The sequence below is a fragment of the Hylaeus volcanicus genome, chromosome 3, assembly GCF_026283585.1.
Source record: "Hylaeus volcanicus isolate JK05 chromosome 3, UHH_iyHylVolc1.0_haploid, whole genome shotgun sequence".
Classification (NCBI taxonomy): Eukaryota; Metazoa; Arthropoda; class Insecta; order Hymenoptera; family Colletidae; genus Hylaeus; species Hylaeus volcanicus.
This window is the reverse complement of record NC_071978.1, coordinates 28,455,257-28,472,780: the sequence shown is the minus strand read 5'-3', so window position 1 is coordinate 28,472,780 and position 17,524 is coordinate 28,455,257. Positions and strand designations below refer to the sequence as shown.

The 17,524-nt window shown below is 47.8% G+C and overlaps 1 protein-coding gene across 27 annotated transcripts in view; it reads right to left on the bottom strand.

The window, feature by feature from the left end:
• LOC128874271 (MAP7 domain-containing protein 1) overlaps nt 1–17,524 on the bottom strand; it is a 166,231-nt gene that overhangs the window by 61,986 nt on the left and 86,721 nt on the right. The window contains exon 1 of one of the 27 annotated variants that reach the window (XM_054118835.1): nt 9,285–10,833. The exons of 23 other annotated variants lie outside the window; for them this stretch is intronic. In XM_054118835.1, coding sequence (XP_053974810.1) covers nt 9,285–9,447 — 163 coding nt within the window. In that variant the 5' untranslated portion in view covers nt 9,448–10,833. Of the gene's footprint in view, nt 1–9,284; nt 10,834–17,524 lie in introns of those variants that run through there. 3 more of the 27 variants (XM_054118840.1, XM_054118847.1, XM_054118855.1) reach the window with 3 other exon arrangements.

The window sequence follows — 17,524 nt, the reverse complement described above, 5'->3', positions numbered from 1 at the left end:
ATTCTGCGGACCACCCCGCGGCCAGCCGTCGAGAGTTATCGAGTACAGGAGTCTTCCTTCATGGGATTCCCGAGCCAAGGAACCTAGTGAGCCCTCGGTGTCACCTGCATCATCGTCTCGAGACGATGATTGTACCGTCAAAGGGCCTGCACCCTCGGAATTGTCGCCCTTTCCTCTTCCCAACTTCCCTCGATTAATTAAAATCCGTCGAGACTTTTTTGTCTTTCACGGCACCCTTGAAAAAGTTGATACAAGCAGACTCGTGTAGCCTTCCTCGACACTTTTTAACTTCGTTCGAGGGCTAATACTTTCCACGGAACCTGATCCTCTTGCGCGGGACCATTGATACTTTGCGTTAACGTAATTTAAACGAAATGTAAGTTTACTAGAAATTGCAAACAATCCTTTTATCCGTCAACGAAATGTTTTGAAAGCGCGAAGTTGGTATCACGATCGCGTTATGCATATACATTAACATATTGTTCGCCATGCGACGGTGCGTTTCACTCAAGAACTAAAAAAATTAATTCTAAAAGTCAAGCGTCAAAGAAAATAAATGCGAATGAAATTCTTGAAATTCCATAAAGTTTCAAATATAAATATTACAAAATTTAATCACAGAAATTTTCAAGAGCATTAGCGTGGCAGTCAAAGCGTTAATCACCGTATCGCGCCGATAAAGGAATTTCTCGACGCGCGACAGAGGAAGTCATGGAAAATATCAAATCGAGTTTTCTCTCGTCTGCCACCGAAGAAAAAAGTTATCGTTCCGGTAATGAACAGGGGAATTAGTTCCGGGTTTCTTCGCTTTAACGAGAGAAAATCAAACCCGCGACGAGATACGTCTTGCTTAATCGGGGAAGGTCGACGTCGCGAAAAAGTAACCGACATCGGAGCACCACTAAATCTACCAGTCCGACGACTTTTTTCTCGACCGCTTGGAACCGTACCAATGGCGTCCCGCGACTGGATGCAACGAATGGAAAAAAGAGCGCACGAAACTGCGGTCACAGCGAAAGAAAAATTTTATTATCCTCGCTCGGGTCGCGCCTGTGTTTTCCCAGCGATATTCAGCTTCGGAGAGCTACAAAATTTTGTTGTTGAAAAAACTGCGACGTAGCGAAATCGGACTTTGAAGATGTAGTTAACGCGCCAAAGAAATCGAGGCATCGACAGAATTCCCCCGACTGTCTTAAAAGATTGAACCACGCTAAAGCTCCCGGATTTAAAATAGAAACGACCCTAAACCCGTACGGAAAATTCGCAACTTCGGGAAAACTTTGAAACTGGTTTACCAGCGTTCGCGGCCGAGTTGAAACTTTTCAACTCGTTCTTTCTCTGTATTGTGCCGTAAACGGCGAACAAGCAGAATAAAAGAATTTCTCCGATGCGCGTTGAAAATCTCGAAAACTAAATTGGTATACAAAGCATTCCACGACAAGTGGTGCAAGGAAGTGATTTTCGGTTCAAAAATAAATTGAAGAATATGCAATGAATTCCTTGCCTTGCACAGGTTGCCTCTGAAGTAGACCGACTTCGTACACAAGTGCCGAATTAAAGATTTCGGCATCAAAGGGTTTAACGGAACTACCATGGACCATGTAGAACGCAGAGATTAAGGAAACCTATACATAGTTTGTTGCGAGAGAAATGATCGTGGCGTCGAATCGATCCTTCCATTAGCGCGCCAGCAAAAGTTTCGCGAACTGGTTGCCGGCGTGATTACTTTTCTTATTCTCGTCGAGATCCCTTTGTTCCCGAGGTGGCGAAGTTTGCCAAACTCGCGATCCGTGAAGATGAATTGACGCGAACGCGTCGAGGTTTTTTTGCAACCGGTAGATTCTCATTGAAATTCGTCGACCCCGCGCAGTGGCCACGAATGGTATTTCTCGTACAAAAATTGTGAAATTTTTGATCGAAATCGAATAATCTAGAAATCCCTGAGTGAGCTCGCAGGTGAATATTCCTAGAAGGGAAAAACATCGAGAGATTTTTGAAAAGTGTAGCTCGTGGGTTATTCAGCAGGCGAATTCAGAATTGGTTTCGCTTCGTTTAAAGTTGTTTCTTTCCCGTATATCAATTGGGATTCTTCAACGAACGTGTATTCGCAGCACCCTTTGTAGCTAGTCTACAAAAACATGAAAATGAGTATTGAACGTCGCTCTGGTAAGACCGAACAGTTTCGTGGCAAGCAATTATCGAGGCACGAGACGTTTTCGTAATTCGATATTAGCATTCGTTGGAATGCGAATGCCACGCGAGCTAGAACAAAAGCCCGAGCAAATCGAAACCCGAACGCTTTACGGTACACAGTTACGAACAATCGATGCGCGTTGAACCGCGACACCGTCCAACTAGCAACTTTTCAATCACCATGGTTCCCAATCGAAATTGCTATCGAAATTGCTTCCAGGAAGGAACAGTTTCGTCAGCGATATTCAGAAAACGTAGCTCACGTTTCCAAGAAATTTGACGGATTTTTTCATCTGGAAATGTCGTCATCCTTGGCTTCTTCGTCTTAATACGTATCGCCTCTAAACCGACTTTATCGAAAGTGTCGATGGCAGGCCAAATTAAATCGTGATCTGGACGAATTAGATTCGCCTGATATTCCGCGAACGAGGCTGAATGTATCGCATCCGGGAATTCGCCTGGAGTGGCGCAAAGGACGAAAGCCCGATCGCAGCCAGACGATCCAGGATAATCTTCCGGATCCGTTTATGCCGCGGATTTCGATTCAGCACGGAAGGGTCTCGCGAGATATTGTGTCCCCGTTTGCGATTCACGAATTCCGGTCGCGCAAACAATGCCCAGATTAACACGCATAAACGAACCATCGGACCGTCCCTTCTCCATTCAAAGGTATGAACTTACACCCTGGCTACGTGTGCGGGCTGACAGTATCCAGGTATAACGTTAATAACGCCTGGGCGTTCAAATTGCTGCAGTTTACGGGAACAGAAGCGGATATTACGCGAGCGAAACCGGCGCTAGGACAGATCTAACGACTACATCGTGTCACAGCGTTTGGCGAGAACGGTCTCACGAACCTCTTGTGGACGCAACCGAGACGCAACCGATGAATTATTCATCGTCGTTAGATTCGAGATAAATTTCCGCCGGGGAAATTACTTTCGCAGTCAAATAACCCGTAAAAGATACGAGGATGTTGACTATCTTCCCTCGATCGATGAAATAAAAATTATCGACAGAGACGGCGGGTGGACAGGCCTGCCTAACGAGATCAGAGGGAAGACGCGATAACGGGATTAACCGCGCGAAACATGGGCCGCAATTTCCGCAGCGGATCGTTAAGAACGACTGTATTTCGTCTGTCCGTTACAGATTGGCTCATCTCGCGGATAGGCGTCAATCATCGTGCCAATCGCGACGTCCCTCGACGTCAATCAGTCGAACAATACTTTCCAGTGTGTCGCCCATTCCCCGAGGCGGGCCCCCCATTTCCGTGGGACTGGCAAGGTTTCCAAGCGCTTCGATACGACGCCGATGATCGCGATGTAAATGGACGATGCCCCAGGAATTGAGGGGATCTTCCACTCTGGTCGATTAAAAAATAGTATTTTTTCTTATAGCGCGAACTGCTTGACTCGGCGATATGGTATCGTAATCTCGAGCGATTATTTGCAACGACGGCCTTGTCATAAATATTACCCAGTAATATATGAGGCGAGCATTACGCGAGCGGTACTTGTGAATGACGACTTGGCGAACCGGCTTTATCGAGCCGCTGTTATCTCAGATTAAACGTCGCGAAATTCTCCTCCCTCGATGCGCTTATCGACCGCGTGCCAGATTCGCCGCTCCTTTACAACGATCTCTTAAAGAAAAATATTTGCTTGCGCTTCGGTACACTTCGTACGTTTGACTTGCATCGCCCAATTAAACGTAATAATTGTCGAAAGATAAATGCGATGAATTCGTTGCTACGTTGGTCGTCATCGGTGGTACGTGAATAGGTGAGTATTTATCGGACCATCCAAAGCAGCTTAACAAACTGATTCCTACGATTCGATAAACCCTAATGTAATTACAATGATGGAACGTTAATTTCGGACAAGCACGCGGAATTAAAATCCTTTAAAGTGAGAAAAATTCTTATCTAGATAAAGATGTGCTCTTCCTTTGATCGCTGGATCCGCCGAGGCCAAATACGAGACGTTCTTGCTGAACTAAGATAATAACTGCGATTGTTCTTCGCACCTAACGAACGTAAATTATATTTACTCCCAGGCGGTAAACGATAAAGTCGGCAAAATTTCAATCCTCGTTGCGCAAAGACCGAGACGAAGGTCTGGACGATCCATTCTCGACGTCGATGTATCGGGGGGGAACGAATTTCAAAATTCCACGTTTGAATTTCGTCGTCCAACGCTCCTCGACCGCCAAAGAAGTCTTCCTTGTAGTTTCGACGACTCCTTATTAACATCTTCCTTTTTCGCTCTCACTCATACCGCAAATTATCGATCATGGCACGTACAACAAACCGAAGTTTCGTCAGAACCGCCGTCAAATATTCGACGAGCACGAAATTAATTGCTCGTCACGCCCCGTTCCCCTTTGCCGCGCGGAACTCGGGATAAAGTGTCAAGGAGGAGGGCTTCTTCACTCTGGCGAGATCCTCTCGCCTCATCTCGAGCCCCGCGCTTGACAAAGTGCATATGAAATATAACGAGAATGTGGGATGCGCCTGCATTCTCGGTGCAATTTCGCACGAACACGTTATTACGCCCTCGCGAGGGGGTGGAACTCTGAAAAAAGGGTCGAAGAACGCGACTCGAAGCGCAGCTCCGACTCCGAAACCGCGTTCGCCATCTGCGGTTTCGCGCGAACGTTGATATTACTCGCTGGAAAGCGTTCGAACCTCTAGAGATGCTGGCAACTCGATCTCCAATTACGAAAATACAGAAAATGGCTACCCAGAGTTCGCAGAGCTCAGAAAGTCTTTTCTCCTGCATACTTAGTGGCGGGTTTAATATTTTACTACCACCGAAATAGCTAAGAGACACACGCGAACGTCGATGCATTCGCTTCCAATACCGTGGCCAAGTTTCGTAGTTACCCGATTCCACGGGAGTGTTTAATATTAAACGCCATAACGCGGTGCACACATAATGAATTCATTTATCACGGCTCGCTTATCCCTCTGATCGAGTTTGTACCTTACGTAAAACCAGCGGTACCCTTCGTAGTTTCTCCGTGTATTCGATAAATGAAAACTTATAAACGAAGACAACAGAGTTCGGTCTTTGCGATTCATTTCTCCCTGGTCGTTAACTGTTTCCTTTTTTTTATTTACAGGTCCGAGGATGACTTCGAATCTCGAATCGAAACGATGTCGTTAAACGCTTGCATCGGGGACCGAGCTTCGTTATCTGTACATACCGCGATTACCTTCGCCGCTGTCCGTAGCTTCTCTTTAAGGGCAGAGTACTCACCTGGAACAAAGAAGAAGAGATGGGCGTTATTAAGGTATGTTCTCGGGACTTAACGTCGCGTAACGGCCGCGCGGCAACGCGTTGTTTTACGCGTCTCGCTGAATACTCGTGAATAAAGCATCGCGACGCGCTCGTAAATTCCGTTCCAGAAACCGTCGACCGTTAAGAAGCCTTTTATCGTGTTAGCGATTTCAAAGTATGGAATTTTCTTGATGCGTTTCCTAGAGACACCGTTAAAAATCGTATAGATATTAAAATTTGTAATTTTCCATGGCGACGCGCTGAATACAGGGATCGATCCATGGAGTTTCCATGAAAAGATAACAAAGAACGCGAATGTTCGCGTCCTGAATAAACGGGATCGCTGGCCGGTAATTGTTAATTACGAGGTAAATCAGCCCACGCTCTCAATTAATGAGCCCATCGTTTCTGATTCACGCAAGTCCGTCGAGCAACTTTCGGTGGCGATGATTGGCCGGGGTTCGCCACGGCGTCATTCCCCGACTGCCCTTTAATCCGTTTTGCGTCCCTTCCGGAGGCTGCAACGGAACGCGCACCAGCTGGAATTTTTCATTTCCGATTACCATTCCACTTGGATCGCTGACCCGATGGCCGCTCGTCGACCAAACGAAACAACGAGGGGAGTAAGAACAGTCTTACGTAATTGAGCAAATCTACGGCGCAATCACCAAAGTTCATAGATTAAGAGAATAAGGGTACACGCAAGCAGGTGCTAAAACTTTTCACTTGACCATGAAAGGTCTTTTCAGTACATTACCTAATGTCGAAGTAAGCTAACAGTTTCATATGTTTTTAACATAGTTATTGTGCTATCTATTTGTCGCGAAGTGTAAACACTCGGAATAGGCGATAATGCGTTATCTCTCGAGTACGAATTTCTACGCGCAACTCGCGACGCGTCACTATTTTCCAAGCCATACTTTCTCCTCGCAAATGAAAAAGAAACAATCATCGGCATCAGTTGTCCGTGAAGGTCTAACGAGGAGAGGTCATTAATTTCAATCGCGTTTTTTTTTTTGCGATAAATCCAGTAGAAACAGAACGGGCACGGGTCTCGGTCTCGAACAAGTGTGAGCCACCGGTGGTTCGCGCCGCCCGATGGGACATCATATAACCTCTCAGGCAAGACGCACTATTACAGTGGCTCACAGGTACACGTACTTCGCGATGACCTCGTGCAGTACAGATAGACAGACCCGCGCCGAAAATTCAGCCGTGCCGAGGTGAAAAAGTGTGAGCCACCGGTGGTTCGCGCCGCCCGATGGGACATCATATAACCACTCAGGCAAGACGCACTATTACAGTGGCTCACAGGTACACGTACTTCGCGATGACCTCGTGCAGTACAGATAGACAGACCCGCGCCGAAAATTCAGCCGTGCCGAGGTGAAAAAGTGTGAGCCACCGGTGGTTCGCGCCGCCCGATGGGACATCATATAACCTCTCAGGCAAGACGCACTATTACAGTGGCTCACAGTTACACGTACTTCGCGATGACCTCGTGCAGTACAGATAGACAGACCCGCGCCGAAAATTCAGCCGTGCCGAGGTGAAAAAGTGTGAGCCACCGGTGGTTCGCGCCGCCCGGCGTGGTCTCGGTCTCGGTCTCGGTCTCTCGGTCTCGGTCTCGGTCTCTCGGTCTCGGTCTCTCGGTCTCGGTCTCTCGGTCTCGGTCTCTCGGTCTCTCGGTCTCGGTCTCTCGGTCTCCAAAAATGCTTTGGTACTCCTTCGAACGCGTGACCTCGTTTCCCTTTTATTTTCCGAATTTATCCAAAGGCCCGTGATGTAATCTGTGACCCCGTTGCGATCTCCCTTCCAGCTGGAAACTCCATTAAACTTTCCGAAAAATTCAAACCCCCTGCGCGTAATCGATTCGGGTTCCACGAGAAAGAACAGATGTAGCTGTTTTCCCGGCCGGCTGGTCGCGAAAGCAATCAAACCGCGTGAAAACTTCGGGAAACGCGGAAAATACTATTCCCGTGCTAGATAACCGTGTGGACGTCCTCGCGACTCGTAACCGAGGCCTCGTACTGGCTTCAAACGAATGGAAACGTCGGCTTCGAAACGAAAATTTGAAAAATAATTTCTGTCCGTGCTCGTTGAACTCGCTGCGGCAACACTTGTGGATTCTAAGGCTGACTTTAATGCAAAAAGTATAAAACACGTGTAAATAACGGCTCGTCGGTGATTGCGAAATTATCATCCTTCGATTTGAATGCCTACGAGCTGGTCTATGAATATTTGATTATTAGAAAAAGAGAGAAGTCGTTTATCAAACGCGAATTCAGAGGCGTCAAGAGCGGAGACGGACGTTTTGGTGCGTGACATCAGCAGATCTATTAGTCACGGACATGGCGATGAGTCCTCTCACACTGTACAGCCGTATGCAGCAATTACGTCGAATCTGGCAAAGGAAACGACGTCTCTACATAAGGGCAAACAATGCTGGGTCTAACGTTACTTTCCAAGGAAACCTTTCATTACGTTTAACGAGAAAAATCCAGCCAGCCGCGTCGCGCGCCGGCCAGGCCAACCCGTTAGATGCGAAACATAACCGTGTTTCCATCGTTATTAATTCGAAACTCGAAATAAAACAAAACACGGTGGAAAGGAAAATTTCTACAAATACGGAGGCCCATTGCGAAACGGTCTATTAAATTGCTAGACATGGACCGGGTTTGGAAGACCATTGGTCCTCGAAGGAATAAAAATTTCCACCCGCGAATACAGTGATTCTCAACGTATGCTGCATTTATACAGATGTTTTGGCCGTGTCAATAGTGCAGGCGTTCATTGAAATCTACTGTACGCGAACAGTTCAGCCTCCCGGCGAATTTCTAAAGCAACCCTGACTCTGCTCCGAGATCGATAAATCATTAACAAGACACCGTGTACAGCTTTCGATTGGCCATTGATTCAATTCGTCCCGAAATTACGTTGGCTGTTAACTAGAACGATACTGGCCTCTTTACAAATCGCCTCCATCGCCCAGAAACTCGATTCAGCTTCGAAGGCGCGATTGCAGTCTCGATTCCGCAGAGGATACCGAAAGGAATACTGATCGTGGGCGTGCCCTAAGCCTGGCTTAGGATTCGGACTGCCTCTCTTGGAACGAGTTAAACCCAGCTTAATGGCATATATTCGTCTCCTTTCCAGGGAAACCCGTGGTCGTTCGAGCGACGTCTCCGATTTGGAACAGCCAGCAGTCCGACAATGAGAATTACGCGAACGCTTTATCTGGCTGGCTAACGAAGAACCTCGTGCAGTCAGCACAGCTTTGTCCAGCTTTTCGATTCGCTCAACAAGCCCAGACGATCGTTGAGATCGCGTGGAAAGTTTGATCGTCATCGTCGATTCATAAGCAGGACAGTGATCGTGATCGGAATAATGAGCGGCAGGTGGTACGAACCCGAGCGAGAGGCGCCGAGAAAGAGCTAAGATGGTCGCGGACAATGCTTAATGGGGCGAGGATGACCTCAGCTTTCAAGAATGTGGACTTTTGAGTAGAAAATGATCGCGATGACAAATAACGCTCCCAGCAAATAATTGCTAGAACAGATATCACGCGTTTCGGTGACTCATGGTTAGCGGGATCAACGGGGTCGCTTATGTTATCGCATGTATTTCTTTAACCGTGACACTGGATTGGAATCTCCCCAGACTTTCCCTTCCGTTTCAATCGAATCGTCTAAGAGACCCGATTCCTCCAACGACGTCGCGGAGTGTCCCAAGACGCGAGTCGATGGGCGCGCCACTTCCTCCGTTTATATTTAAATGATCGTTGCAGGATGTAACTCCTGAATATACCTTCGTGAAAGTGCACCTTCCTCAGAGGTCGATGCCTCCCGTTCTCGTGCACCGTCAGATCGTGCGGCCCCAGATTCTCCCTCGACAGGGAGCTCACCAGGATCCCCCTAAGGGTTGCGAGGGTGCTGCTCGGTATATCTCTGTTCATATCGTCGGATCCCATGTCACGCGGAATGTCGCCAGCACCATCATCGCGGATGACGTTCACCCGCTACTGATTCGAAGGTCCGGGCACCTCCCTTTCGCATGATTCGCCGAAATATTCGTGCCTTGGCTCAGATTCGCGGTGAGCTTCGACGAACGCGAAGCTACCGATCTCCGCCGTGAGACTGTCGATGTACTCGATCGTGGATCGCGGTGTTTCTTATCCCCTAGAGTTTGGTACGGATGCCTTTGGCATAATTAAGTTGAGGAGGCGCAGAGCAGGGGGAACTCCGAAAAGGTTTACTGGGCAGAAATTCGACACTGAATTTTGAACACTTGTTCCAGGAAGATTAGCAACTGTCTTGAACGTAGATCGCACTTCTTGATCCTCGGTATTTGGATCAAGAATTCTTAGTGTGGATGTTAGAAACGAGACAGCAGCAAATGGAGTACGAAGAAGCTCGATCTTTGGACGTTCGATATACAGGGGATCGATTTCTTTGGGAAAGCATCGATGTCACTCGTTATCCGTCAGTGTTTGGTACGGGAATGCTCGGCTATGAAGATGCAGCAGATGCAGTACCAGCCTTGGAGGACGTATATTCATCGAACAGCGATTAAACACCAGTTTGCAAGTATTTTGACAGGATTCGGAGCGCCTAGCTCCCAATAGCCGTTATACTCCCTCAGCCTCGCGGTCCGATGCGGGTCACTTTAGCCTAGTTCTGCGAGATACGCGCCAAACGCAAAGTTTATTCCCGCGAATATTCACTGGACAGCGTTGAAAAGCTCGCGACGGGCTGGGAACGTCGTGGACGGCCCTTTTCAGCGTGACGTGCGCGAGATTGTAACTGGCTTCTTCGTAGGCCGTCGTCGACGGTCACGAGCGCGCGTTGCGTCACCATGTAAATTTAATCGGCTGTTTAGCGGCTAATGGCTCGCTCTCGAGGTGCAGCCAAAGGTCGCGTGCGGGCGTAGTTCGCCGGGTGAACTCAAGGAGGCCCAACGATATCGATCCGTCTATCCGATAAAATCGACATCGTCACCGTGGCACGCGCGTAGAAAGTACCTTTCTCCTCGAGCAATTTAGAAATTCCATACGAGCACTTTTCTCCTGGGGAAACATCGATGGCCGTGCGCACACGCGACGCACCGTGACGGAATAATCGCTCTGCCTCGATATTTGCACACACTCGCGCACACAGGACCGCAAATCCACCGAATCTGTAGCTCGATTTCAAATTTCCCGCAAAGAACACGTCGACACTTCCACTCCCACTCTAAACACTCCTTGGAATACGCGGATCGGGGATTCCCAGGGGAATCGTTCGACGGAATCGCGATCGCGTCGACGAACAGACGGCTCGACGGAACATGCTCGACCGTGTGACTTGCTCGAGAAGCCACAGGTCCCTCCTCGCTCGTGGCAAGTCTTTCTTGCTCCTTCCTTCGAACTGCTCCCCACTCTCCAGTCGATTCGACGGACACTCCGCGGATACGTACACCTTCGACAACGTGCCGTCTCTACACTCCCGTTTGTCGTACCTTTCAAGAGTGGGGACAGGTGCTCGCCTTGTGTTTCCTATCGTTGCAACGAGTCACAGTTTGTTTCGGTTGCAGCTGGAATTCCAGATTTAAATCCCACTCGGGAAGTCGTGGGACGCGGACGAGTAAACTATGATTGCGGGGGCAAAGCTGGAGACACATCCACGTTGGAAGCGTCAAGGTTCCGTTTGACTTTTGAAGTCTATCTTCCGCAAGCCTAAAATAGATCCACGATCTAAACACCGCGAGAACCCCGATGTAGGGCGCGACGGTGGGTGGCTTCCGTTAGCAGGCCACGCGTTATTTGGTTTCTGAGATGAGAGTTCAATGCTAGACACCGTAAATCAGTGGGTGAAGTCGTCCGTTAAAAGGTGTTCCGGGTTCGAGTTCCGGTCCAGTAAGCTGCGTAGCCAACTGCGCTATTTTTCAGCCTCGATTAATTCTTCGTTCTTTTGCTTTCTTTGCAACGTTCCGAGAGTTCACGATGTTTCTCTTTATCGCCTAGTTCCATATTTATGTACTCTGGGGATAAGTGGAACTATCTTTTGCATGTTCACGTAACGAAATAAACGTATCTTAATCATAGAGTACGCTGAGGTATTAACGATGTTACACGTGTCTTGGAAAATAAAGGATTTACACGCAGAGTCTAAAGAAACGAGCACTCGATTAGTATAGTTTACCTAGCGAGTGTTATTCGATACAGTTCGAAACAGGTAACGCTACGAAAGGAACGCACTTCGGGAATTAATCTCGCGCTGTTTATACAACGCTATGGAAGTAAATCCTGGAGGCATTTCCACAGCTCGTATTCGAGGTCTTAACACACAACTCGAGCGGAATCAACTGTCTTCGGTACGTGATATATTCGCGCCAAGAGGATAAACACGTTAGCCGTGCGCGGAGCGCTTCCGTCAACGATTACCAATCGCAACGCAAATAATATTGTAATGCACCGCGCGTTGCAATCCCGCTTTAAAAATAGACGAAACTCTCAGCGTCGATGAATGTTCTCCGCGAATCCTAGATTCAGCAGATCGAGCTCATTAGCTATCGGTGTCTTTGTTAAGTGGATGCAAAGAAGTGACGCAGACGTGCCTCGCCTCGATATTCAAATCGCATCGACCCGACTCGCGACATTGAAGGGTTCTCGATTGTTTTGTGGTGTCACCTACTGTCCACATCACTAGAGGGACATCGCGCGTTTCTTACAAGTACTCTACGGTCCATCTAACATTCGTACATAAACCATTCCCGAGGGACCTCCAAACACCCCGGCGACGCTTTCATCGGAGGAGGTCGCGATTAAAAGCCAATCGACTCGATTTTTTAAAAATCCCGTTCCTCTCCCGACGATGGATGATCCAGCGCCGTGTCGTGGTAGCCGGGCGACATCTCTTTGTAATCTCGTCGTACACGGGAACGCATTCGTCCGTGAACGCCGTAAATCATCCGTAAAGCGCGAATCGGCCGTAAGTAATCATCGACGTTGACCTCATAAACAAGAACGGAAGCGAGGGATTCTTTTTAGAGTCGTGATGGCCTCACCTCCTTCCTCTTGGCCAGCTTGAAACGCAATTTCTAAGCGGACGAGCGAACGTCGCGGCCCGACCAACCACCACCACGGAGATCGATTATTCTATATCTTCTAATTCCGAGAAAATTACCAAGTAATTTCCGGTTATTCTCCCCGCGGAACGAAACCGTCGATGCCCAGCTTCCCCGGGTCAGCGTCGAATGAAAGCGTCGCTGCATAGAAATCTGAAATCATCCGTGAACTCGGGCTCAACTGTAAATAATGATCCTGGGAACGTTCTCGAAGGGCTGCTCGACGTCTCTAACGATTAACGTCCAGTTCTCGGCATTCTCCGGCGCAGAGTCCAAACAAACGAAAAGATTCGATGATTGGGGATAATTGTATCGTTACTTATAGGTGCTTCAACTTCTTCCTTTGGATATTGGAAGATGCACGTGGCGACCAATAGTGCTATTATAAATTGACCGGTTCTTCTCTTTTCCCGTGGGATGCAAACCAAAAATATCGATGTTGCCATTCCTGTCGTATTTTATGAACATCGCTACGTAAAGTTCTGGTTCAGTTTATCTGGATACCTCAAAGGACCAAATCGTTGCTCGATTTGCAAGACGCGTTTCGCGAGCTGGACGCCGATGTCGAACCGCGCCTTCTACGATGATAATGACCATGAAACGAGACGTCGACGTCGGTGCGCTCAGGTGAACGCAAAAACTGGCGTCGCCTGAAATGGAAGAACTCGAGGAAAACGCGCATATAAAGGCGGGCTTAAGAAGCTCCCTGGGACTCTTTGAACGTTGAAAGCCGGCTTCGAGAGGCTGACCCCTTTTTACATTTAGATGGACAAACCTGCAGGCGTCTTTCCCGTGAAAATCTCGAATCGTCGGCGAATCGTTTGAACAAGCCGACCTCGATAAGGAACGCAATTTCAGCGACAGAGTTGCCGTGCAAGACGAGATAAAGCAGAAGCCTATAACGATCTACGAGATCTACACTGTGTATTCGTGGATTTGTCTGTATCGCGACATTTCCAATCTACCTATCCTTTTGGATTATGTAATTTTGTTATTTCTAAAATTCTCGATATCAGAAGTCGGTAACGAGTTCGAGTAATTTTGATTTTGTAATTCCTACGTATACGTCCTCCGTAATTGGCCGAGACGCAAACTCGTTTGTTTACACGAGCGAGGCAGTGGATTTCAGGTTATCCGAGTCATCAAATATAAATTCCTGCCCGGGGAAACGCCCACGAGGGAGATTTGTGATCCGCGGAGCGATAGGAAGGTTTTCAACTGTTCCGAAGGGTCCTCTTCCATAAAAGTCCTCCTAACGGAAACTGGTTGCCAGGTTTTCACGCGAAAGAGTCGACGGCGTATACCGATAGCGCACGGTTACGTAAGAGATATGTCCCGTGCCGACATCATTTCGTGTCGCGGCGACGCGATTTATACGCCTCGAGAAGTTGCGAGGCCGGTATTCCCGTCGGCGATTTCTTGTGGCTGGCTGGCCTTGCAATGCCGCGCGCGATGCAAAGCGTCTCTGGCATTAGAACTGCATCCACCTGCAAACGGCCACCGTCGATGGCATGCGGCTTTTGCGGCCAGGCTATCTGTGCCTACGACAAAACATTTTGCAGACCGGAATCAATTTCGACCTTCTACCCAGTTTCGAGCACCCCCATCAGCATCCCTCGTACATTAGAAGCGTATACTTTGGGGAATACTTCTGTCAATTTAATCACATCGCACGCGCGTTATTTGGAATCCGAGTGTCTTCTCTGAAACGACCAGCTCCGTCTGTCAAGATACTAGCCAATCGATCAGCGTGTCAGCTGGAGTTTAAAAGCGTAATCCTTCAATTCCGATCGTTAGCAACGTTCGACACGCGAAGATAGCGTTAAACGATATATATCCGACGAAATTGTTCTCGCGGAAGATGCTAATGGCCGCGAGAAAGCTCCCTGGAACCGTGACAAAAGGCCATCTAGGTAATTACCGAAGAGCTGGCGAAAAATAGGAACGCCAGCCTAGCCGCGCTAAGTGTGAACTTCCCGAGATCTATCGGCATCTGGCAAGTTCGTAAAAGAGCCATTAGGAAGTTTCGTCAGGGGGGGAGAGGGGAGTATACCGGAACTTCCCCGCTGCATCTTAATTCCCGCTTTCACGGATCGTCGATACGACCGGTGTGCCATTTAAAATTCTAATCCGAGACTGTTTTCGTTCCGCTCGAGTCTCTCCGCGCATTGCCAGACCGAAACTACAGGCAATATTATCGAGGGGGGAAGAAATGTTTTCTTTCTTTCCTTCTGACGTTACTGCATAAAGGTTTCATAACTGGTCGCACTTTCTTTCGCTTCGAGCGGAATGCCATTCGCGTGGAAGAAAAGCTAGGAAATCGGTAAAGTTTCCTGTAACGTAAATCGTAAATCAAAAGACTAAATCCTTTGTTACATCTGTATACTAAAACACAGATTTTAAGCTACGCGGTTTAACAAACCTCGATTTAATTCGCTAATGTAACTTTATTGACAGTGCGTGCTCGATTCAAAGGCCGTCAGCCTCGATTTTCGTAATTCGAGACTCGTTAGAAAGGTCTCGCGCGACTCCTCTCGCGCCCCTTTGTGGAAATTTTATCCGACATCTCTCTCCTGATGTAAATCAAGATGACAATTTCCAGTGTGTCGCCTTGTACATCTAACGAAGCGTACAATTCCACGTGGAAACAAGTGTTTCTCATCTCTCTTCCTCGACTTTGTTTAATCATCGAGGGTATTTAATAAAAATTAAAAAAAGAAAAGTGTTCTTCCTATCTTCTCTAGTAGAAGAAAAATTCCGCTCTAGCATACCTCTCTAAGCGAAAACTTTTTATTTAACTTAAGAACCACTGGTCCAACCAGTCGTCGTGGGAGTCCATAAACCCACCACCGGAAGCTCTTGGAGAAACGAGCGTCGCAATTCGACTGTGTCGAATGGAAAGTGTTAAGTCTTCCGCGATTACGCCGCCACTCGTATGCGAGTCGCGAGACACGCGCGTGCGTTTCCCGCCGCTTCGTCTGGCTTTCAAGCGAGCCCCGCGCGGACGCAGAATGCGAAATAGAAGTCGAACGGACTTTGGACAGACGTTGACAAAATTCTTACCTAAATATAAATTTGGGAAAATAATTTCGATTAAACACGAAGAAATCGTGTAAACCTCTGACTTCAATCGTCACCTGTAATTCGAATAAACGTTTCCCATCGGTAAATTCAGGGTTGCGCTACCGCTAAACGTCTGTATCGTCTATGAAGCGTGCAGACAGTTTCGTAATTCGCGTGAAAGTTAAATCAGCCTCGGTTTGTCCGCTTTAATCGGCGCATCGTGCGCGAAAGTCGTTAATTATTCCGCGACGCAGCGAGCCGCGCGTGCCAACTACAGAGGCAGCGAGCGTTTCCAGGCATCGGATTTCACCTTTCAAAGCGATGTTCGCTCGCATCGAAGGACGAAAATGCTCCTGCTGTCGTTTGCGTAATCCTTTTCTTTTTTTCGCGAGACGACTGTTTGGGCAACAATTTATTAAAATCGCACCGTGACTCGCTTTAATTCAATTTAAATAACTGCTATTAGGAAGATAAATCTGACAGTCTCGATCGACAATGTATCTCGAGTTACGGTAGCCACCTGACAAGGAACAAATTCAGTTCTTTCGCGTATTGTCGTTTTCAAAGAGCATCCTATCAAAGCCTATCCAATGAGAATCACACGTCCAGAGGGAGCGTTGTCGTTTTGAAAGGGAGCTACCACCGATAAAAGCAAATAAATCGCCGCGCTTTGCAGGGATGAGTATTCGTGTCAACAGGTGAAACAATCGAGCGACGCAAGCGTGCAATCCAAACACTGCATCCAATACAAATCAGCATCGCTCTCTTTGGCGTTCGAGCGACCGATGGTATTTAACATGGCCGTTTCGTTGCAAGAAGAGGACGAAATTATTCTTCCAGCGAAAACGTCGGTTCGCTCCTGTCAAAGGTGACGTCGTATGTAGAGGGACTATGTACGTTGACTTTTAATTGAATTTACATCTCGCCCGCGATCCTCTGCGGAGGGAAGGAGGAACGCTGAGGGATAGTTAGCGGCGTGATTATTCAATTTCAGATAACTCGAGAACGTTGGCAGCCGATGGATCCGCGCAGGATGCGCGTCATGCATCGACGGTGCAGCGCACGCAATCGCCAGCTCCGCTATTACCGTGTTTAGGCGCTGGAGCGATGAAACGTTTTACATAACTGGGAGCCGAGGCGCCTTTCAGTCACTGTTACCTATCGGCCCCTTAACTCTTTTACGGTCGTTCGCCACTGACGAGACCTTTCACGCCGATTCTGTACTTAATCGCTGCATCGCGTTCTTCGTTTCAATGCCAGACTATTATAAAACGTTTGGGTATCTTTTGGGACCTTTCACGCGTACTGTCACCGGGTAGAATCGAACGACCGCGATTAAAATCGCGTTTCCATAATTTCAATTACGAGCGATCGGAGCCCGCGTCATATCGAGAAGACTTCTTTCCACGGCGTAACATTTATTCCGCCGGTGGCAGTAAAAGTCGGGGAACCAGTTTCTTGAATCGCTGGAAAACATACTCGTTCGGAGTACGTTATACCAAATAAAGAATGTCGTCGTGGTTTCGTAGCGTAAGAAAGTGAAAACGACCGACGATGACCGTGTACGCGGTCCATTTTGCGAGGAGGATGATGGAACCTTCCCTCGTCAAATTATTTAAGCTTAAATAATATACGCTTTCATTCGGTGTATTCAGAGAATTAAAATATGATTTCAATTCTCTTTCTCCTAGGCATCCCTTAAACAAAATTCACAATTTTGCTGTATATACCCTTCTGGTGTCAACAACACGACTACTGAATTTCAATGCGTGGAGAGCCTCCAAGTCCGAGCACCGCAAATGCTCAAAGAACCACCGAACCGAAAACACGATACGTGGATACAAAACGATGGTAGTCGTGGAAACTACCGAACGTATCGA